The 23,271-nt window shown below is 41.3% G+C and overlaps 1 protein-coding gene across 2 annotated transcripts; it reads right to left on the bottom strand.

Moving 5' to 3' along the window:
* Positions 1–1,373: 1,373 nt before the first annotated feature.
* Positions 1,374–22,075, bottom strand: LOC127844466 (RNA-binding protein 42-like). Of its 2 annotated transcripts, none has more exons than XM_052374712.1 (9): positions 21,896–22,075; positions 20,017–20,167; positions 19,101–19,203; positions 17,255–17,587; positions 16,156–16,470; positions 15,562–15,653; positions 13,008–13,137; positions 12,100–12,294; positions 1,374–2,666 (listed from the first exon to the last, which is right to left on the bottom strand). In XM_052374712.1, exons 1-9 carry the CDS (start codon positions 21,946–21,948, stop codon positions 2,554–2,556), a joined length of 1,485 nt encoding a protein of 494 aa, XP_052230672.1. In that variant the 5' UTR covers positions 21,949–22,075; the 3' UTR covers positions 1,374–2,553. The 2 variants fall into 2 exon arrangements, with proteins under 2 accessions (XP_052230672.1, XP_052230671.1); XM_052374711.1 differs by having other exon boundaries at positions 19,023–19,203.
* Between the last annotated feature and the right edge of the window lie 1,196 nt (positions 22,076–23,271).

A 23,271-nucleotide genomic window follows, 5' to 3' on the forward strand; every position in this document is an offset into this window, starting at 1 on the left:
CGCACATAAATTTAGCCCCATTTTTCCACAGGGCAACTAATATTTATTGCAAGAATTTCTTAATTTCAATAGTCTCAAGTACGCAAACCTTCATTTTACATTCCAAGTACTATAAGGGACATACTTTTGAAGAAAAGGCACTAATTATGTGCTATTGGTATTAACAAATTAACTTCAAAAAGTGGTTGTTTATCATCACTTCTGTAATAGATATACTGACTGTGTATTACAGATTTACATGGTCCTTCCAGGCCTGAGTTTGCATAATATTAGGACTCAGAATGTGTCTTAGACTCTCAGCACTCCTACCTAATTAACTTACTAGACTCACGAAAGTTGGGGCAAATTTTGAATAAAGCTGCATTTTCCGGCTTTTAAGTTGTTACTGAAACATTTACAATTTTGATGTGGTCTTGTGATTAGAAGGAAGCTGGAGTACCCGAAGGAAACCCCACCTGTGTGAGATGGTGATCACCAAGAGTACCCGGAGGAAACCCCACCTGTGTGAGATGGTGATCACCAAGAGTACCGGGAGGAAACCCCACCTGTGTGAGATGGTGATCACCAAGAGTACCGGGAGGAAACCCCACCTGTGTGAGATGGTGATCACCAAGAGTTCCCGGAGGAAACCCCACCTGTGTGAGATGGTGATCACCAAGAGAACCCGGAGGAAACCCCACCTGTGTGAGATGTTGATCACCAACCAGAGAGGAAACCCCACCTGTGTGATATGGTAATCACCAACCAGAGAGGAAACCCCACCTGTGTGAAATGGTGATCACCAACCAGAGAGGAAACCCCACCTGTGTGATATGGTAATCACCAACAAGAGAGGAAACCCCACCTGTGTGAAATGGTGATCACCAACCAGAGAGGAAACCCCACCTGTGTGAGATGTTGATCACCAACCAGAGAGGAAACCCCTCCTGTGTGATATGGTAATCACCAACCAGAGAGGAAACCCCACCTGTGTGAGATGGTGATCACCAACCAGAGTGGGAGAACCATGTATTACAACCACTAACGGGAGAGCCACAGATATTCTTCATGCAAATGTTAACTTACAATACTAATGATAATAATTCTGCTAAAGTTCAGGTCTATGTTCAAGGCTGTGGTCAGTGACCTTGCATAGTGACAACAAAGACATAAGTGAAATTTTAACTTCAGTCAATCTTGTATTTAGAGACCACTAAAGGGAGTAACCAAAAGTGGTCTCTTAATAAGATGGTCTTTAAATAAAAAAGGCCATTTGGGATGACTGCAGACCTTTGATTTTAAACCCAGATGTAGGATTATCTCCTTTTTGACAAATTGATTTCAGCTCTTGTAATCAAATGAATCTAAATATAAATAAAATTAATAAAACAATGTTTTACTTAAAATTAGATTTATTTGTTTTCTCTAATTGAATGTATTTAGAATTAAATTAAAATACAATGTATATGGTTTGCATGGAGAATTTGGGTTTTCCGACTTGAAACTCATTCGAGATTTAATTTACGTGCACTTTTTCTCTTAGACACTTCCAAGTAACCCAAATTGTCTCATTTAACGTTCCGTTTTGACATTTTAATTTCTGCATGTAAGCTAATGGAAATCAGTCTTGATTATGGTACATAGCTAAATAAATAAAACACGTCGATTGAAAACTAAATAAACAGGCTTGATTGAAAAATTTGCTAACACAAACTAATTAGCATAATAGCAATTACAATTTTTTAATGAACTGATTTCGACACATGTTACCAATTAATAGGTTTTTTTTTACACATCTCGAGAACGCTGTGAAAATGTTTGTCGTGTCGGCGCATCGTTTCTGCAATAAAATCGGCGATCAAATGTGTCACTTAACGTCCCAGATAGTAAAATCTTTAACCCGTAGACTGTTGGCAATACCTCGCTGTATTATTCAACACTAAAAATTGATACGCAGTCAGCGTTAACACCGGTCAGAACCGGTCATCGAGACAAAGGAAAATGGCTGGTGTGAAATCAAAATAAATGAAGGTGTAATCGTTAATCTTATCGACATTGATAAGCAATTAGCACTTATTTGTCCCTGAACGGTCAACAGATTTACCATGTTTACCTCAAAGTGGTCGCTTAATTCAAGACTTGGACATAAAAATACACTAAAATCAGCGGTCTCTGGTCGCGTAAGACAAAAGTCGCTTAATACAATATGAAAATATAGTAAAAAAGCTCGGACGGGATTCAAATTGGTCTCATAAGACAAAAGTCGCTTAATTCAAGTGGTCTAAAGCACAAGATTGACTGTATAAGGATGTCATACTTAAAAAGGTTTGCACTTAAAATAACCCCCTATAAAAACTTGATCAGAAAGAATGTAAACAACAGCCAATGGTGAATAGTCCAGCTCAAATGTCTGTTAATCTCAATCAAATTTGCTTAATCATACAAAGACTCTACGTCACAAAATGATGGTTGACACATTTCCATATTAAACAAATGATAATCTTGATATTTGGAGATTATGCCACTTCTTCTCCTATGTGTTTTAAAAGACATTACTTTTACACCTAAAAGTCCTCATTTAAGTCCCAGACGTTTCTTTTCGCGATCCTTCTTTTTCACGACTTCAATATTTCTCTCTTTCCAGTTGCTTTTTCTAAGCTTGATTGGTCGATTCCCAACATATTTACCTGAAACAAGATACAAACAGTTGTTAATTTCCAGCAAAATACCCTACACATGTACACATTTATGTAACCGTTTGGAAAACTTTGTCAATTTCTTACACGCATTTCGAATTACCGTTTTATATTCACTAAACACAGCGTCCAAAAAGTGAAAACCACTGACAATATACATATGCATTTTCATAATCAATCAAACAGATTTTGCACTAAAATACATTACACAGGTGAACGGATTCACAGCAAAAAGTGTAAATACATTTATCAGAATTTACTTTCTCCTTACTATGATCTATTCATTAATTATATGATGAATACATTGTCTTTTAGCAATAAACTTATCTATTTTCCCAAATAACACAAATTTAACGGTCCAGTGACTTCTGCATCCCTGTGCCAGGTTTTATGACCATTATCAGGTTGTGATACACATGGGTGATGTGTTACCAAATTAACACAAAAAGGCTTGGTATTTCTGATAAAAATAAAAGAATCAGAAAAAAAGAGTAATTGATTATTGAGGTAGTTTTGGGTGTCCAAAAAATTGGAGTCACAAAAAAAATATTTTGGCTTAAAAGAGTGTTTGAAAATGTTTAAGATTGCAAATAATTACAGTAATACGATCATGTACCAATTAATTGCCACTGTAACTTCCTGAAAAAATGTGTACACCCACTAAAAACCAGTTTTAGAAAACACTTGATTTAACAATTTAATTTTTCAATATCCTTTCAACTAACACAACACTTAGGCAGAATTTTTTAAGCAGTAATCATTTAGCAGTGCTGGTGGCTGTTTTTGGTACATGTTAGTATTAATAACTATCATTGTGTACAAACACATCAAGAAAAATGAGATTTATTTACATTAAAAAAAAACACTTTTTGGGTTGTGTTTTCCACTGACAATTTGCTGACATGTAATAGTTAATTTGAGACGCATTAAAATAAATTTTTCTAGTAAAATTCATTTTAATTAGTAATTACTTACCTGATATCATATGCTATTTACTCCGATAGGATCGTAATTTATCCGGAATTTTTCGTCCGAGGAATCCCACACTTTTCAGAAACCCGTCTAGTAGGACAGAGCGGTCACATTTAGTGCCGTGTAGCCGCACAACCAAAACGGGACAATACCCATTATCCACTCTTATTCCAATAAAAAATATGAAATATTAGACGAAGAGCGGGGTGGGAGGTGGGACTTACCGATATCAGGTAAGTAATTACTAATTAAAATGAATTTTACTAGAAAAATTTGTTTTAATAGCTTAATTACGTTACCTGATATCATATGCTGAATTTGCAGCTGAGGCGGGAAGGTTCGCGAAAATCTCCCCATCACAGCAGAACCCATATCTCGGGTTCTCAGCTAATCTTCATTATTACGGTATTAACTTAATTCACGGATAAGCGTAATATACCTATGCCGTAGAAGATACTACCGTTTGTGCAACCACAAGGGGGCCCAACAAATACAAGTTGTCCTGTTGGCACTCCAGAGAACGAAGATAAAAAGATGAAAAAGTAGTCTGATTCCTCCAGAAAGCAGCTTGAAGCACGTCAGAGAGTGGGGTATGATTAATATATGCCCACGAAGCCGACATTGCTCGTAATTCATGCGGTCTAATCTTAAAAAGGGATGAATCCCTTGAAGAAAGAGAAGAGTAAGCCCTTTTTATAGTCGAGGCTACCCAACGGGAAATAGAAGCCGCAGACACATCGCCCCCCCCTTTTAAGGGAATGAAGAGTCTCTTACGAGAACCTCGAATAGACTTAACTCTACTAAGATAGAACTTCAAAGACCTGACAGGGCAGAGGAGTCTATCTTCATCTTCATTACCACAAGTTCTACAAAGACTTGAGACCTTGAAGGGTTTAGAAGCCATAGAGGGAAGTTGATTTTTACTAAGGAATCCTGGCTGACACAACAAGGTGACAGAGCCATCGGAGGAATCAAAACGAAGATGGCTTTCTTCGATAGAAAGAGCATGAATTTCACTTCTACGTTTGGATGAAGCCATGTTAAGAAGGAAAACGGTCTTCCAGGTTAGGAACTGTAAAGAAGCCTGATTAAGGGGTTCATAGGGAGCTTTAATAAGCGATCCAAGAACACAAGCCAAATCCCATTTGGGGGTAAGAGAACGAGACACAGGCCGTTTAAGTTCCATGGCTCGGATCAGTTCCGAAATGGCTGGGTCAGCACAGACTTGTGATGACTTACGAAAAGCCAAGGTATGCGAAAGCACAGATCTGTATCCTTTGATGGAGCTAAGAGAAAGTTTCTTATCATCAAAGAGATAGATGAGAAAATCCGCTATGCGTCTAGCAGAGGGATTGAGGGGATCAATTTTCCCTCCAACACACCAAGTAGAGAAGAGTTTCCAGCGAGCATCATAGACTGCTCTGGTGGACTTTCTCCTTGCAGAGGCAACGAGCGTTGAAGCCCTGACAGAAAAGCGTTTCTTCTGCAGGGATTGCCTGATAACGGCCAGACGTGTAAGTGGAACATGTCTGGATCCATGTGAAGTCTGCCTCTCTGAGATAGGAGATCTGACCTGTGCGGGAGTTCCCTGGGAAATTCGCACAGGAGACCGAGAAGGTCGTTGAACCAGGATCTCCTGGGCCACCAAGGGGCTATCAGGAGGATCCGGCAAGAGCTCACCCTGATTTTCCCTAAGATTTGGGGAATTAGAATGGGTGGGGGATAAGCGTAAGCGTCCAGTTGATCCCAATCGAACGAAAGCGCGTCTACCGCCCACGCTGCTGGTTCGTACACTGGACTCACATACAGAGGAAGTCTGTGGTTGTCTCTGGTCGCAAACAGGTCGACCAGTGAATAACCGAATGTGAGGAATATCTGATTGGCCACTTCCTGATGAAGTGTCCACTCCGATGGAAGTAACTGGTGTTTGCGAGACAAACCGTCCGCCAGGGCGTTGAGACGACCTGGTATGTGTATGGACAAGAGAGAGACGTTTAGGCTCTTGCAAAGAACAAGTAATTTCCTTGTTTCCAGATACAGGGAGTGAGAGTGTGTCCCGCCCTGTTTCTGGATGTAAGCCACGACTGATGTGTTGTCTGTCGATACCATCACACAGGAGTCCCGAAGATGTGATTGGAATTGAGAAACAGCTAGAAAGACTGCTCGCATTTCGAGATTGTTTATGTGCAGGATTGACTCCTGAGGAGACCACAATCCTGATAATGTCAGGCTGCGGGGTTCCAGGTGAGCGCCCCAACCTTCCATGCTGGCATCCGTTATGAGATGTAAAGACGGTTGCGGGGGAAGAAGCGGTACTCCTGCCAACAGGGTCTCCTCGTCTAGCCACCATTGAAGGTGGGGGACTAAGGACGGAAGGATGGGAATCTGTGTAAGCAGATTGTCTGGAGACCATTTCCATCGAGCTGAGAGATAGTGCTGAAGAGGACGTAGGAAGAGACGTCCCAACTGCACGAAGTCTGCTACAGAGCTCAGGATACCGTTGAGTGAGAGGAAATCTTGAGCTGTGATATGAGATTGGGACAGCACCCATCTGACCTTCAAAAGGAGGTCTGATATACGTTGCGGTGAGACCCTGACCCGATTGATGTGGGTCAGAAAATTCATTCCCACGAATATGAAATCCTGAGAGGGAATGAGGTCTGACTTGGCTACATTGAGAAGGAGTCCTAAAGAGAGGAGCTCCTTCCAAGAGAACTCTAGGTGTAGCAGAAGCAGTTGACGATCGAGCTGGTGTAAGAGCCAATCATCGAAATACTGAAGCAGTTGAACCCCGTGTAATCGGAGGTGTGCGCTCACTGCGGCCATGAGTTTGGTGAAAACTCGTGGAGCCGTGGCCAATCCAAAGGGCATCGCCCGAAACTGGTAGACCTGGCCTCGAAAGGAGAAGCGCAGGTACTTCCGGTAGTTGGGATGGATAGGAACATGGAAGTATGCATCTTCCAGGTCCAAGGAAACCCCCCATTGCATGGGTTTGATGGAGCGCCGAATGAAGGCAGGAGTCTCCATCTTGAAAGTAGGTTTGACTAGAAACGTGTTGAACACTTTTAAGTCTATGACTGGTCTCCAGGAGCCGCTTTTCTTTTGAACAAGGAAAAGGCGACTGTAAAATCCTGGAGAACAAGGGTCGTGAACCCTTTCTACCGCCTGTTTTTCAAGGAGTCCGAGAATGGAGTCTGGAAGTTGTGGATGCGGAGATACCAGATCTATTGGGACGCGAGAGAGTGGGGGCCTTTTTTCGAATTGAAAAGTGAGGCCTTGTGTGACAAGAGAATGAACCCACGCGTCCGAAGTTATTTGGAGCCATCGATTTGCGAAGTGCATAAGTCTGGCCCCGACTGGTACCTCCGGCATCAGAGGTTGTGGCGGTAGAAAGGGGTATGACCTAGGGCTGACCTTTAGGAGGTCCACCCTTGCTGGAAGAAGGATTAAAAGACTTCTTGTCCGCATTGGTTTTGCCCTTACTAGAAATTTTGTTTTACAAAAGGCTTCCAATAGGAAGTTGTTATCCCCACGCTTTTTGAAAAAAAGGTGGGGATATTGTGGTGATCTCCGCCGTCCGTCCGTCCGTCTGTCCGTCCGTCTGTCTGTCCGTCCTGGCCACTATCTCCTCCTACACTAAAAGCACTAGAACCTTGAAATTTACACACATGGTAGCTATGAGCATATGTGCGACCCTGCACTATTTGGAATTTTGATCTGACCCCTGGGTCAAAAGTTATAGGGGTTGGGGTGGGGCCGCGTCAGAAATTATCACTCATTTTTTTAGGTTATTTTACATTTACTTCTTTATTTCTACACCGATTCACTTCAAATTGATACTGGACCTCACCTATGAAAATACGGTCAATCTCAACCATGCATGGCCCCATTCCCAACCCTGGGGCGCCCCGCCCACATAGGCCACACCCACCAAAAATTTCCATTTACTATAATTTTTTCATTTCTACACGGATTGACTTCAAATTGATACTGAACTTTTGTTATGACATTAGGGTCAATCTCAACTATGCATGGCCCCAATCCCAACCCTGGGGCGCCCGCCCACATAGGCCACACCCACCAAAAAATTCCATTTACTATAATTTTTTCATTTCTACACGGATTCACTTCAAATTGATACTGAACTTCTCTTATGACATTAGGGTCAATCTCAACTATGCATGGCCCCATAACCAACCCTGGGGCCCCGCCCACATAGACCACACCCACCCAAAATTGCCTTTACTATAATTTCTTCATTTCTACACCGATTCACTTCAAATTGATATTGAACTTCTCTTATGACAATACAGTCAATCTCAACTATGCATGGCCCCATTACCAACCCTGGGGCGCCCCGCCCACATAGACCACACCCACCCAAAATTGCCTTTTACTATAATTTCTTCATTTCTACACCGATTCACTTCAAATTGATACTGAACCTCTCTTATGACAATACGGTCAATCTCAACTATGCATGGCCCCATTACCAACCCTGGGGCGCCCTGCCCACATATGTCACACCCACCCAAAATTGCCTTTTACTATAACTTCTTCATTTCTACACCAATTCACTTCTAATTGATGATGAACTTCTCTTATGACAATACGGTCAATCTCAGCTATGCATGGCCCCATTACCAACCCTGGGGCACACCTAGGTCAAACATTCGGCGTGGGGATACGCGTCGGCCTCTGCCGCGCCATTTCTAGTTCTGTTTTGAAAAGGAGGCCTATTAGTGGGCTGACGTGGAGCAGACGGACGCTTAGTAGGGAAACTGTCCCTTTTAGCGTTCTTGGCCGGTGGGGCTCCTGGGGGCTTAGAAGCAGGGCGCTTAAAAACCACAGGGCGCTGGCCAGAGTTGCTCCTAGCTAAGGAGGCATGTATCTGATCTTCACGATCAGCAGTAAGTGCCAACTGTATCCTCCCTCCGAAAAGAGACTCTGCTGTTAGTGGAGCAGTTCGAAGGGAGTTTACGCCTGTTTCCAAAAGGAAATTATTGGGCAAGGAAGAGAGGATGAGGTCTCTCCGAAGCCTTAACATCTCAGACATAGAAGACGCAGCATTGTGAGATAAACACTGCGTAGTATGTGAAAGATGTATCAACAAGGCCCGGAGCTCCTCTGGGATTGAATCAGAGAGCTCCCAAACCAAGTCTAAGGCTGTGGCTGCCATGAGATCTAACTGGTTAGCCAGACCTATGGAACGGCGTTCTCTCAGCTCCCAATTTTCCAACAGGGAAAGAGGGACTGATGTATGGGTAGATGATGAAGGCATTGTAAGTGACAGCTTACTAATGTCAGCATCAGGAACCGGAAGTTTGGAAAGGTCCAAACCGGTAGCAGGATCTGGTACCGGGGCCTTATAACTTTTCCCGCCGTCCATCTGTTTAGGCTCCGTCAGCTCCTTAGGGGCTTTCCATGGAGATGGCGAAGGCTTATTGGCTGGTTCAAGTGACTGGAAAACAGCCATTGTGGAAGAGCCAATAGGAAGGCGTAGATCCACTCGGGAAGTAGCCTTACTTATCCTGCCGGGCTCTCGTCTGCGTGCTACCAGTTCTGTAACGGTAACTGCAGATCCTGTGAGAGACAAGGAAGGGCGGGGGCAGAAGTCCTCATCTAAGGTATTGAACATAAGTTTGTATACCTGATTGATGGAGGCCAAATAATAAAGTTCGGCCTCATTAGACTCCGAACCCGCCTCAATCGAACCATGTGCGGGAGCATTGGATTGATTGAAACCGGTGGATATAGGAGAAGGAATAATAGATTCATTCGCTTCTATCATGAGAGAATCGTTTTCCGGCACCATCAAAGATATAGCTGGTGAGTTAGGTCTCTCAGAGATCAAGTCAGCAGACTCACTTTGAATACCAGAGGTCGCTGGTAAAGGATCAGTCGAAAAAGGGACAAAGATTCCCGGCGACTGTTGGATCCACAAAGTATTGGGATTTGATGGTGTAGCGGCAGCCCGGGGTATACTTCTATGCAATGTGGAAGAGACCCGTGGGGCTGAAAACGCAGCCGAAGTGGTTAGATTAACCCCTGTACCTTGAGCCTGATATGTATGCAAACTAGTGTTTGAATACAAGTTATGCTCAGTGGTTGTAGGAACGGCTGAAGTGTGTGTTGAGGCCAACATAGAGGCCGACACACGTGGAAGGGTGTCAATAGATTCCTCAGAGAAGGATCGACTAGGGGACCTAGGAGTCCGAGAGCGCCTAATAGAGGAAGGTCTATGTCCCTTATCCCTGCGACGCCGAGACACTGTTCGGCAGCGCTGGGAATGATGTTTCCTGATGGAACGTCTCCCCGAGCGCTGGCGTGATCGCTCTTTATGAGGCAATCTACGCCGAGAAACACTCAGTGAGCGTGAACGACGTCCCCTCCGGTAATGATGAGGGCTATTTGAAGTAGACGATGAGTCATACGACGATGAGCTCGAGGTGGAGGAGTAGTCGGAAACATCAGACACTACACGTTTACGTCTGTGACTCACAGTAGAAACGCGGCTGCGTCTACCTTTGTGGAGTACTGACAAGGTAGTGTCAACATCTACGGTGACCGGAACGGTCTGTGGCACAGACCGAAAACCGGTGACCGGATCGGTCATTACATGACCGGTGACCGGACCGATCAATGAACGGTGACCAGTGACCGGACCGGTCATAGCATGGCCGGTGACCGGACCGGTCACAGCATTGACCGGTAACCGGTGACCGGTCATAGCATGACCGGTGACCGGACCGGTCAGTGACCGGTTGACTGGTCATAGCATGACCAGTGACCGGATCGGTCATTACATGACCGGTGACCGGACCGGTCAATGAACGGTGACCTGTGACCGGACCGGTCACAGCATGACCGGTGACCGGTTGACTGGTCATAGCATGACCGGTGACCGGACCGGTCACAGCATGACCGGTGACCGGACCGGTCAATGACCAGTTACCGGTTGACCGGACCGGTCATAGCATGACCGGTGACCGGACTGGTCAGTGACCGGTGACCAGTGCCCGGTGACCGGTGAAGTCTCCGGACCTGTCAACTGGTCATTCCCGATGAACGGACCGGGCAAATTTTGTCCGGTGTCGTCACGGGGTAGGGACCGATGCCTGGCAGCTACTGGTGGCATATGGTCAAGATCGTGTGGTGAAAAGTCCTGACACACTGAACTTTTCCTACGTTGATCTGATGCCGAGTCATTCAAATGGTCATTCCCGATGAACGGACCGGGCAAATTTTGTCCGGTTTCGTCACGGGGTAGGGACCGATGCCTGGCAGCTACTGGTGTAGTATGGTCAAGATCGTGTGGTGAAAAGTCCCGACACACGGAACTTTCCCTACTTTGATCTGAACTATTCTTGTTGCGTCCACGACTCTTGAAGGGTCGACGCTTAATGGCCCAGGTATCAGCAGACCAATGCTCACAGAAAGGGCAGCAGTTATCCTGGGTACATCCTGAACACGACAGGCAGCTACCATGGTTGTCCCATGCTGCCTTTGTGTGTCCACATGAGCCACGTGTTTGAGGCATACTTTGCCTTGAACAAACAAACAAATACACAAAACGATACAGAAATACACGGATATATGTTTTAACGCAATACAAAAACTTCTCTATTCTGTTAAACAGAAGAATCCAGCGAAACAGAAGCAACAATTAAGTTTATAACAAAATGTCGGCCTTTGTATATCGCCATCCAGAATAAGCGTGAATTATGGGTATTGTCCCGTTTTGGTTGTGCGGCTACACGGCACTAAATGTGACCGCTCTGTCCTACTAGACGGGTTTCTGAAAAGTGTGGGATTCCTCGGACGAAAAATTCCGGATAAATTAGGATCCTATCGGAGTAAATAGCATATGATATCAGGTAACGTAATTAAGCTATTAAAATGCTTTTTAAGTCCCCCAGTCTATACTGGGGGACATATTGTTTTTGCCCGGTCTGTTTTTGGTTTGTTTGCGTCAAACTTAAACATTGGCCATATCTTTTGCAATATTGAAGATAGCAACTTGACATTTGGCATGCATGTGCATCTCATGCAGCTGCACATTTTGAGTGGTGAAAGGTCAAGGTCATACTTCACGGTCAAATATATGGGTGGGACATAGTGTTTCACAAACACATCTTGTTGAATCCTATGTTTTAATTAAAAAGCATTGAGGTTTCCTGGTTATTAATGTTTACAATGGTCTCCAAACAGATTATTTTGAGCCAATCTGGGAAATATAATGTATCATCCAAGAACAGCCCATGCAGTCTGCACTGAAGAGACTTCCTTTAGACAAAACTGTTCATTAAAGCGGAGTGTTGTACCTGATAAGCAAGTGGGGACTGCACAGGCTGATCTGGGCTGACACTTTATGCACATGTCATCAAGCCAGATTTTTCCAGAATAAAGCTCTTTTGGAAAAAAAAACACCACCATTCTCAGAAAGACCTACCGTTCATTTCTCTCATGGCCCGTACATAGTCATTGGGGTCTTTGAAGCTTACAAATCCGTAGCCTTTCGTTTTGTTAGATCTCTTGTCCCTCACCACTTTTGCCTTTACAAATGATGAATATTTGTTAAATGCCCTTGACAGGACCTCATCTGTGACTTCGTTGCCTAAATCTCCGCAGAATACCCGGAAATCATCTGCAAAAGTCATGAATGCATGTGCGTAGAGTGTCATCCCAGATTAGTCTGTGCAGTCCACACAGGCTTATCAGAGACAACACTTTATGCCCAAACTGGATTTTTGCTAAGAAGAGACTTTCTTAAAACGGAAAACCCCATACAAGCGGAAAGTTTCGCCCCTGATTAGCCTGTGCGGACTGTTAAGGCTTATCTGTGACGACACTTTACGCACTTGCATCAAATCCCCTTTTCACAGAGCACAGCTCATATCAAAAGCAGTGCTACTGGGTGTCCTATCTTCATATTCATATAACTTGATGTGAAACATGACACTTTTGACAGCATCAATGACAAATACTTTAAAACTATGCACTTCAAATTTACTTAATCAATTCAAGCAAGTCATTTCTTTCTCAGAGCATGTTATCTGAAAGTTTTCTTTTTTCAATAGTTTCCTTTAAATTAATTATTTAACTTCATAATCTGGGTCTATTGTGCTTAAAAACTGTTGTTTTTTAAACCATTACATACAATTTCTTAATCCCACAGAACGTTGATTCAAGCTAAATTTGTCCTGCTTTGGGATTTCTTTTGTAATCTGTTGAAAGATAATCTAATTTTTCTTATTTTCTATTTAACAAGAACAAAGTATTGATTTTTACAAGAAAATTTTAGTTTTAAATATTTCCTTTACAAAATACTTTGGGTTAAAACTTTTGTCTTTTTTTAACCTGGATCCCATTCAGAGAGAGACTGGTCCTCCCAGGTTGTGCCGGCAGCCATTCGTACAAACTTTTTCTCTTTCTTCTTCCTTTCTTTTTTGGTCGGAATTGCTGTTCCATCCAGCTCCATGTCTGCTACCTTTTAACGAAAAATTCCATTATATCAGAAAGTGACATTCCTGATTAGCCTGTGCTGACTGCACAGGCTAATCTGGGATGACATTTTATGCACATGCATTTTATTCCATGAAAGTGGAAAGTCATCCCGGATTAGCTTGTGCCGTCAGCACAGGCTAATCCAGGATAACACTTTACGCACGTGCATTAAGCTAAATGTCAGAACTGAGAACAACAATGAAGATGATAATTTTGTATTAATTGTTGTTTATTTGAAAATATACTGTGATTAAGTGTTAAGATGAGCAAGAATAATCCAACAAATGGCATAAGCATTAGGTGTTTAAAAGCCGCACATCCAAATATAACAAGAGAACCGCATAACAGGTGCCAACGCTCGGCTGTGGGTGCATTTTTTAATAAATAAAAGCTTGTCAGAATTTTTTTTTTTTTAGTGGTCACAGTGACCTTGACCTTTGACCTAGTGACCCCAAAATGTGTGTGGCGTGTAGAAATCATCAAGGTGCATCCACATATGAAGTTTCAAAGTTGTAGGTGGAAGCACTTTGATTTTAGAGCCAATGTTAAGGTTTTAGCACGACACCGGCGGACGGCTGACGACGAGCTGACTATGACAATACCTCGGGTTTTCTCCGAAAACAGCCAAGCTAAAAAACAACCTTTAATGGATAATAAATCATAATGCTAAAATAGGCTTGTTTCACCAATGGAATTGTTACCTCATACTTTTGTTTGTTTGCTTTGTAGAGGTCTTCCCATTTTCAACACGGCGGTCGCTAACATACACTTTTCCTGGTTTAGCTGGTTAACCCTTTACTACTAAGATACATATTGTGACGCATGTGTAGTCCCTAAGAAAGCTTAATTTTATTTAAGGCCTTTCTTAATAATATTATATGTAAGTTTTAAGATACTGATGGGCAGCAAACAGCTTAAAATCTGAACATACTGCGAGTTACTCGCAGGCTCTTCTGGTTTTATGCTGTTTGCACATGAATATTTTCACTGTGCTTCTGAGTGGGAAAGGGGTCACCAGTCCTAATGCCAGTAATTGGAAACTGCCCAACTACCGGATGTATGGCCATAGAATATTGTGATTACCAATTCCTTAACAAGTTATGTAACCAGGTGGAATCAGACCAGCAATCCACGCATTTGTAGTCCAGCACTGTTTTATGTACATATACATGAATAAACATTGAAGGTGATTTGTATGATTTTTTGTTAAGACATCTAAAAGCTGATTGTTCAAGTTAGTGAGCTGTTAACTGTGCCAAAAAATGATTTGAGCTGGCTCTGTGAATAAGGGCATATGCGAAAAGTGTTGTCCCAGATTAGCCTGTGCAGTTCTCACAGGTTAATCAGGGACAACACTTTCTGCTTTAATGATATTTCTTGTTTCAAAAAAGTCTCTTCAGCAAAAGTCAAGTTGAGGCGGAAAGTGTCATCCCTGATTAGCCTGTGCAGACTGCACAGGCTTATCTGGGACGACACTTTACGCATATGCATTAAACCCCTTTATCACAGAGCGCGGCTCTTTGTTTAGAATCAAGCTTATACAGCTGTATTCTAATGTGCAGTCACAAATCAATAAATTACTTTAAGAAAATGCATTTTTTGTACTGAAAAACCAACAACATGGGGACAATTGAACTTTACTGGTACGCAACACTTAACATCAAACAGCGTACCCTAACCCTAACACCTAACACATAACAACGAACGCAACACCTTATTATCCTTTTTATCATATATATTCCTTAGTATCGGGGGCTACCGCCCCCAAACCCCCGCTTTGTCGATAGTGGTAAACAACTGCGTACCGGTAAAGTTCAATCTAGCCACAACATGTACATCATTACACAAAATTAAAACAAATGTTAAACACAAATCTTAATGTATAACAATGCATCTGAAGTACAATGACATTTGACAAGTGTAATAACCGATATGATAATAACATTTTGGGTTCTGGATTATTCCACGTATAGCAAATATAACATAACACACTAGTTTGATCAAAGCAAGACTCTGTGACACAAGAGTACATTACGCCTATTGCAAATATATTGAGCGACTAAACGTGGGCTGTATCTAACCACAAATGCACTCTAGAACTAAATAATATCAGCCGTGCTCTGTGAAAAGGGGGTTAAATGCATGACATGATGTCTGAAAGTGTTGTCCCAGATTAGCCTATGCAGTTCGCACAGGCTACTCAGGGCGACACTTTCTGCTTTTCTGATATATTCTGTTTAAAGAAAGTCTCTTCTTAGCAAAAATCCAATTAAGGCGGAAAGCGTCGTCCCTGATTAGCCTGTGCGCACTGCACAAGCCATTTTGGGACAATACTTTACGCACATGCATAAAACGCCCTTATCACAGAGCACGGCTCACATCAGTACACACGAAGCTCATCAGTTACCTGCATGTTGTCCACCGGAGGTGGCATTGTGATGGTGTACGAGGCCAGACTGCTGGGCAGAGAGGGACCAGCCGTCTCAGAATGACCCTCACCTGGCAATCAACAGGTGACGCTTAAAGTATGTGTGCAAAGTGTCATCTCAAATAAGCCTTTGCAGTCCACACAGGCTAATCAGTGACAACACTATCTGATTTTGTATGAATTTAAGACTCTTCTAAAACAAAAATCAAGTTTAGGAGGAAAGTGTTGTCCCTGATTAGCTTGTGTGTTTCGGCATATGCATTAAGCTAAGTTTTCCCAGAAACAGGCTAAATTTAGGAATTGAGCACTAGAAGGGGCTTCACTTATTCAAAGATTAATTAACAATATTCAATCATTTCGTTCACTGTCCGAAATTTCAACTAATATATAAAACAAAAAAGCTAATGTGTTCATTCCTCTACATGTTCAACAAAGACAACAATATGCTGGCTTGAGTTTTCAGTAAGGGCATTTTTACCCTTTCTTTTTTCAACAGACAAAATTTCACATGACTTGTTTGGAACTTCAGCAAAATAAAGCACCTACGCGCTACCAATAATACAGTTAAGTTACCTGACTTATCCTTTTCTTCCTTACTGCCACCATCCTTATCACCTTTCTTCTTCTTTTTCTTCTTTTCTTTCAGGGGCACAGTTAGTACAGGTGCCGAAGCATAAATCACCCTAGGCTTCTCTTCCTCCTTTTTAGGTGGTGGCACATTCTCCATGTGCCCTTGACCCTGACCTGAACTGACCCCGTACATTGGGGACTGGTTCATTGGTCCACCGCCCCCCATTTGGGTGGGGGGGCCATGCATGAATCCAGGCCGGGGCGGGCCAGGCATTCTCATTGGTCCTCCAGGTCCCATTGGCCTCATTGGGCCCATCCCTGTAAACAGATCGTGAAAATGACGCATTAAAAGAACTTCTGGAAAAATATTGGCTTTTTTTATTTATTAATTAGAGAATAAGTGCTAAGGACATTTTATTTACCAAATTAAATATCAAACAACGTTTTTATTTTTTCAAACTGGATGTAATGGACATGGTTATTTTAGAAAGGTCAGTTCTACGACCTTTTTGAAGCAGCTGCATTTTTACCACAAAATACAAGCCTAAATGATCTGAGGTCACAAGAAAGTACACTGAATGACCCGAAATAATGCAATACTAAGCTAAAATGGAAAAATCTAATTGTAACATACAATCGTGAATGACCTGACTTCACAAAAAAACAATCCTAAATGACCAGTCTTCACAAAATCGAATTGTGAATAACCTGACTTCACTAAGTACAATTCTTAATGACCTGACTTTACAATCAACAATCCTAAATGACTTGCATTTAGAAAAAATGATCTTTAATGAGTCTATTGACCTGATGTCAAAAAAAGAACAAACCCTAATAATCTGACGTAACAAAATAAATCATCAATGACATCACAGAAATTGTAATTCTTAATGCCCTGACTTCACAATTATTTTTTTTGATGACCTGACATCACAAACTACAATCCTTAATGACCTGACATAAAAATAATATTTCTTTAATGATTAAAAATCAAAATTATATTCCTAAATTACTGGAAATCAAATTTATATTCCTTAATGACTGGAAATGTAATCCTAGATGCCGATTTATCTCAATCAATTTTGAATGGGTCATTACAAACCTGGATGAAAGCCTGGTCCAGGACCCCCATGCTGTGGCCCGCCGTGCATGGGACCATGGGGCCCTCCAAAGGGAGGTCGTCCTTGCATGTGCTGTGGGGGAGGGGGTGGCGGCCTCATTCTCATCCCAGCCCCAGGAGGGCCACTCATTCCCCCAGGACCGCCCGGGTGCGATGGGGGTGGAGGAGGGGGTGGTGCTCTATGTCGAATCTGGTGTGGGACGAAGGATGGTGTGGGAGTCGGAGCTGACATGATGGGCGGTGGTGGTGGTGGTGGAAGCATAGATATACTGGGGTCCAACATTGGCTTCTTGGCTGGAGGCTCGTTGCGACCAACTGAAATAGAGAAATAGGCATTTTTGTATGCATGCTATATAGTATGGGATATAACTGGAAACCATTTCAATAACATTGCTTTTTCATCTGTGTTGCTTTCAATGTCAATCAATTGCCAACGTTAGTATGCATAATTTCACAGTACAGGGCAAACGATTTACCAATTTTTACAGTAAATGTTGAAGACAAAAACTGTAATTGTCCTATCTTGTGTGTCTTTAGTTCTCCCATAATGTTACCTCACCCAGTGCCAACATAAGTATGATTCTTTTTTCTATTATTAAATTGTGTAAAAAGTGACTGTGCGTTAAATAAAATTAAATAGTATTTAAGATATCTCAGCCAGAGATACAACATACTTCGGGAATAAAATCCATTAATAAAATTAAAATTTCTTCAACTCTCGAATTCAACTAAAGGCACTCATACATAACAGAGCATCAATTGCACTTTTTTCTGGAAAAACTGAGCAAATGCATGTTTGTAAACTATCATCCCTGATAAGCCTGTCGGAAAACATGTTTGGCACACGCATTTAGCCCAGTATTCCCAAAAAGTGTCTTAATTTGCTGCTCCCCGGTTGTACCTATGTTGTACTTGTCAGCATCCTCCTCCTCCTCACTGACACACCTGGCCTGTTTCTCTGAGGCCTTACCTATGTTATACTTGTCAGCATCCTCCTGCTCCTCTTCCTCCTCACTTTCACACCTGGCCTTACCTATGTTATACTTGTCAGCGTCGTCCTCCTCCTCCTCACTGACATCCCTGGTCTGTCTCTCTGAGGCCTTACCTATGTTATGCTTGTCAGCGTCGTCCTCCTCCTATTCCTCCTCACTGACATCCCTGGTCTGTCTCTCTGAGGCCTTACCTATGTCATACTTGTCAGCTTCCTCCTCCTCCTCCTCACTGACACACCTGGCCTGTCTCTCTGAGGCCTTACCTATGTTATACTTGTCAGCATCCTCCTCCTCCTCCTCTTCCTCCTCACTTACATGCCTGGCCTTACCTATGTTATACTTGTCAGCATCCTCCTCCTCCTCTTCCTCCTCACTGACACGCCTAGCCTGTCTCTCTGAGGCCTTACCTATGTTATACTTGTCAGCATCCTCCTCCTCCTCTACCTTCTCACTGACACACCTGGCCTTACCTATGTTATACTTGTCAGCATCCTCCTCCTCCTCCTCCTCACTGACATCCCTGGTCTGTCTCTCTGAGGCCATACCTATGTTATACTTGTCAGCATCCTCCTCCTCCTCACTGACATCCCTTGTCTGTCTCTCTGAGGCCTTACCTATGTTATACTTGTCAGCATCCTCCTCCTCTTCCTCCTCACTGACACGCCTAGCCTGTCTCTCTGAGGCCTTACCTATGTTATACTTGTCAGCATCCTCCTCCTCCTCACTGACACGCCTAGCCTGTCTCTCGGAGGCCTTACCTATGTTATACTTGTCAGCATCCTCCTCCTCCTCTTCCTCCTCACTGACACGCCTAGCCTGTCTCTCTGAGGCCTTACCGATGTTATACTTGTCAGCATCCTCCTCCTCCTCTTCCTCCTCACTGACACGCCTGGCTTGTCTTTCTGAGGCCTCACGAAGTGCCTTCAGCTGACCCGCAATCTGACGGAGATATCAGGCCATGACAAATATATGCGTTTGATTGTATGTTTGATGCATTTTTTCAAAGATTGTTAGATTTAAACCTCTTGATTTAAGCTCTATTGCATCCAATACCATCGGCTAATTATGAGACTCTATTTGGTTGATTGGTACAACCAGTACTTTAACCCTTTCCCACTTAGATACGTATTTGTAGTCTCGTAGAAAGTTATATTTAATTGAAGACCTTTCTTAATAGATTCAGATTTAAAGGCTTTATTTCCAACCTTTAGATACTGATAAGCAGCAAACAGCATAAAACCCGACCAGATTGCGAGTTACTCACAGGCTGTTTTGGTTTTATGCTATTTGCACTTAGCCATTTCACTTTGCTTCTGAGCTTTCACCAAACATCATAGGAGTTGTATAATTTATTTGTTCACCACTTTGAGATCATGTTTGCCTCGTAAAGGAAATATTTTCAAAGCAGAGGAGTGAAACATTGTGAGTCAAGATCAGTTTATTGAGAAATTATATGATTTGAGATACACATATATATTTTATGTTAGACTGCCTAAAAACAGCAACAAGCCAAGAAGATGGAAAGAAGTTCTGCATAGGACAATGATGGATATCCAAATAAATTACACTTTGAAGCGTACCATATGCCACCTGCACCTATGTTCATTAGCAATTTTTGCAATGATTTGAAATCTGATTTCTTAAGAAATAATGCCTAAAACAGCACAAAAGCTTTTTATATAAACAATGAAAAAAATGCACAGCACAATAATGAATATCCAAATAAATGCCACGTGAAAGCTTAATGCTAACCTGTTGTTGTGTTCTTTTGCACTCCTCGTCTGACATACCAGACTGTGCTCGCAGTAGCTTGAGCTGTGCAGATACCTCATGATATGTGTGGGAACCAATCACCCTAGGCAGGTCGTTGGCAGCAGGTTCAGACACAATTTCAGCTTCGAACCTGTTGAAATAAGTGTTGCTTTATTACTTTGTTTATTGTCACGTTATTTATTACCAGCAAGTAAGCCATGATAATGTATGTTTACTCATGATACTGTTTACAACAGTGATGACCTATTAATAAGACCAGCTGGAACTGTAGATTAAAATACCATTGTGCAAATGTTTTTTTACATGCAGGTATTTTTTTCATTCTTAGACAATGGCTCTTTTTCATAAATTTGAGAGGTTTGTTACTCATTTTTTCATACTGTTGAACAGCTAGTCCGCAACTCTTTTTTTTACACAAAATGTATGGGCAAAGGCCACTTCACAAAGATGGTTACAGTTTACAATCCAATAAATGGTCTTGTAATACTCTGTAGTCCATTCCAAAGAAGTGCATATTTTTTAAGAGTTCATTTTCTCTTCTGGTTTATAAGTCATATAGCGATTGTTCCTATGCCTTTAGAGATTATTTCCTGTATCCTATGTGTGTCTCACTGTCTTCCTCCCCTTTGATACATTTTATTGAAGACTAAATGTATGTTGAAAGATGAACGTTGCAGGTGTTGCAGGCCAGATTGACTATCTTAGAAATTCCAATACATATCGTACGATTCCCTTATATCGAGCGTGGCCTAATTTCTATCACTTTGTTTACATTAAGAACCTTGCTCTCTAGGTGATGTCCAATGCATATGCTGCAAGTATTTTCTTTCACTAACATTACTATGCTTGAAAATAAATACAGACATGTCTAAAATGAGGAAAAAAATAAGTATAATTGCATTTCAAAATCTTACTTCAACTGAAAAATCCAAATTTATCCCTTTTCCATTCATTTTTTTCGGTCCTCTTCATTAAACTTCCACATTAATAGCAATGTGAGGCAGACGACTGGGTTAGTGTTAACACAATACTTACATGTAATTGATTTTGTTTAAGACAATTCTTTTACTTTTGTCCCCCATTCTCAGATAATAATGCATGGAACAATCTGTGCGCGCACATCGTGAAAATAGGATACATGACCATATACACATGTTCAGTCAGGGCTTTTCACCCTTATATAACAGGGGCTGAAATTCGGAACCTTCCCAATTGAAAATAAGGTCATATTTTCCCAAAATTAATAAAGGAATTTCCCAAATGGTAAAAAAAATGTTTTTTGTTTTGTTTTATTTTTACTAAGACATATTGGGCATCTCCAAAATTGAAAGCAATGAGCTCTAATATGATTAAGAATGCACCACAATGTGTCTTTTAATACTTCTGCACAATGAAAAAGACTTTTAAAAAAAAACACTTCCCAAAATGAGCAGTTATCGCGCATGAAATTCTCAATTTGAAAGGCTAGGGCCTCTTCCCAATTTCCTGATGAAAAGCCCTGTCAGTGGGCATACCCCTTCCTAATTGGATGCTAATTTTATCAAATCTTTTAATAGTATTCACATATATGCTGAAATTTAACTTGGAACAGATTGTAAACATTTGTGTTTTGCAAGTCTTGATACTTGGTAATTGTAATGTTTTTTATTCTAAAATTTGAACTTAGACATATTCCACTTTTAGTTGATACTAGGTGTTCACAATCTGATTTAAAAGAAAGGTGGTGAATACGTTTGAAAATTAGTCGTTTTAATATTAGGATCATATGACAAATGGATTTAGTGTAAATTAACCTTAACATCACAACATCGCGAAATTATGTGACACTTTTTCATTTGTATGTACGCTTTCTTCAAACCTGTCCATTTCCGCCTCCATTTCAAGAAGTCTTTGATGACTAATACCAGACATGATTCTGTAGATGGTATCCTAATGTGTAACAAATATAATCATACAATATTTATATTACTTATCACGAACATAAGACGCTTTAAGTCTTGATTATAAGTCAAACCGGTCACGCTACGAAACGGCCATGTTTCTTACAAGTCAATTTAAGTCGAAGCCACGAGCAAGATTCACTCACAGTTTCATTTAAGTCAAACGTGCTAAACTTGTCTTTTCAATTATACATTTGAAATGTACGACGTTTTATGGAGACATATCACCAATTTTTTATCCCAACATTACTTTGAGCATCTGTATAAGTTGCACTATCACAAACTCAATATCTTAATGGAATTAGGCCATGGAAATGTCACACACGCAATATCTGACCTACAGATAAACTCGAAATCTTACCTATATTTGACCTCAAATGTTGCTATTCAACTACTACAAGCTTTTTGTTTTATATGAAGTATGGCTATTCAACTACCCCAAACTCAATATTTGACCTAGAGCAGCGTTTCACAATAAAACATTCAAAGTCTGACTACAAACTGGTCTATTCAACTATTTAGAGCTCAATATTTGACAATTCAAAATGCCAAAAACATAACATTTTACATTAAATATCGCTTGATAATTCTTTAAAGGGGCCTTTTCACAGATTTTTGCATTTTTTAACTTATTCATTAAATGCTTTATATCGATAAATGTAAACATTGGATCGTAAAAGCTCCGGTAAAAAATCAAGAATAAAAAAAAAAAAAAAAAAAGAATATTGCCCGGACCAGGTTTCGAACCAGTGACCCCTGGAGTCCTGCCAGAGTCCTGAAGTAAAAACGCTTTAGCCTACTGCGCTATTCCGCCGAGTACATAGATGTGAAGTATTTTAAACCTTATATAAGCAATCTTCGTAGTTTCACAAAATTTAACGACAAAAACAGAACTCTCCAAATTATTCAATCGTTTCGCGTTGCAACGCTTTATAATTTTTAGGTTTTAAAATCGTCAAAAGATGCTTATAATGGCTATATTAGACCATGGTAAATGTTCAGTATTACTGTTTCCTCACAAATATCATAACTAAAACGAAAATTTGCGTATCTGAAACAACTTTTTTCAATTTTGTCAATTTACCAAAGTGTGAAAAGATCCCTTTAATCAATTAATTATTGAATACAGATTACACTGCCGCAATCTCATACATTTGGCCTAAAATGTGACTACGGTATTCAACTATACCCAACCAAATATTTTACTACCTAAAACAGGGCTACTAAACTTTATACTATGTGACCAAAAATAAACCCAATATTTGGCCTGACAAATGTGAAAGCCAAAAACTTC

This window comes from Dreissena polymorpha, chromosome 9, assembly GCF_020536995.1.
Source record: "Dreissena polymorpha isolate Duluth1 chromosome 9, UMN_Dpol_1.0, whole genome shotgun sequence".
NCBI lineage: Eukaryota > Metazoa > Mollusca > Bivalvia > Myida > Dreissenidae > Dreissena > Dreissena polymorpha.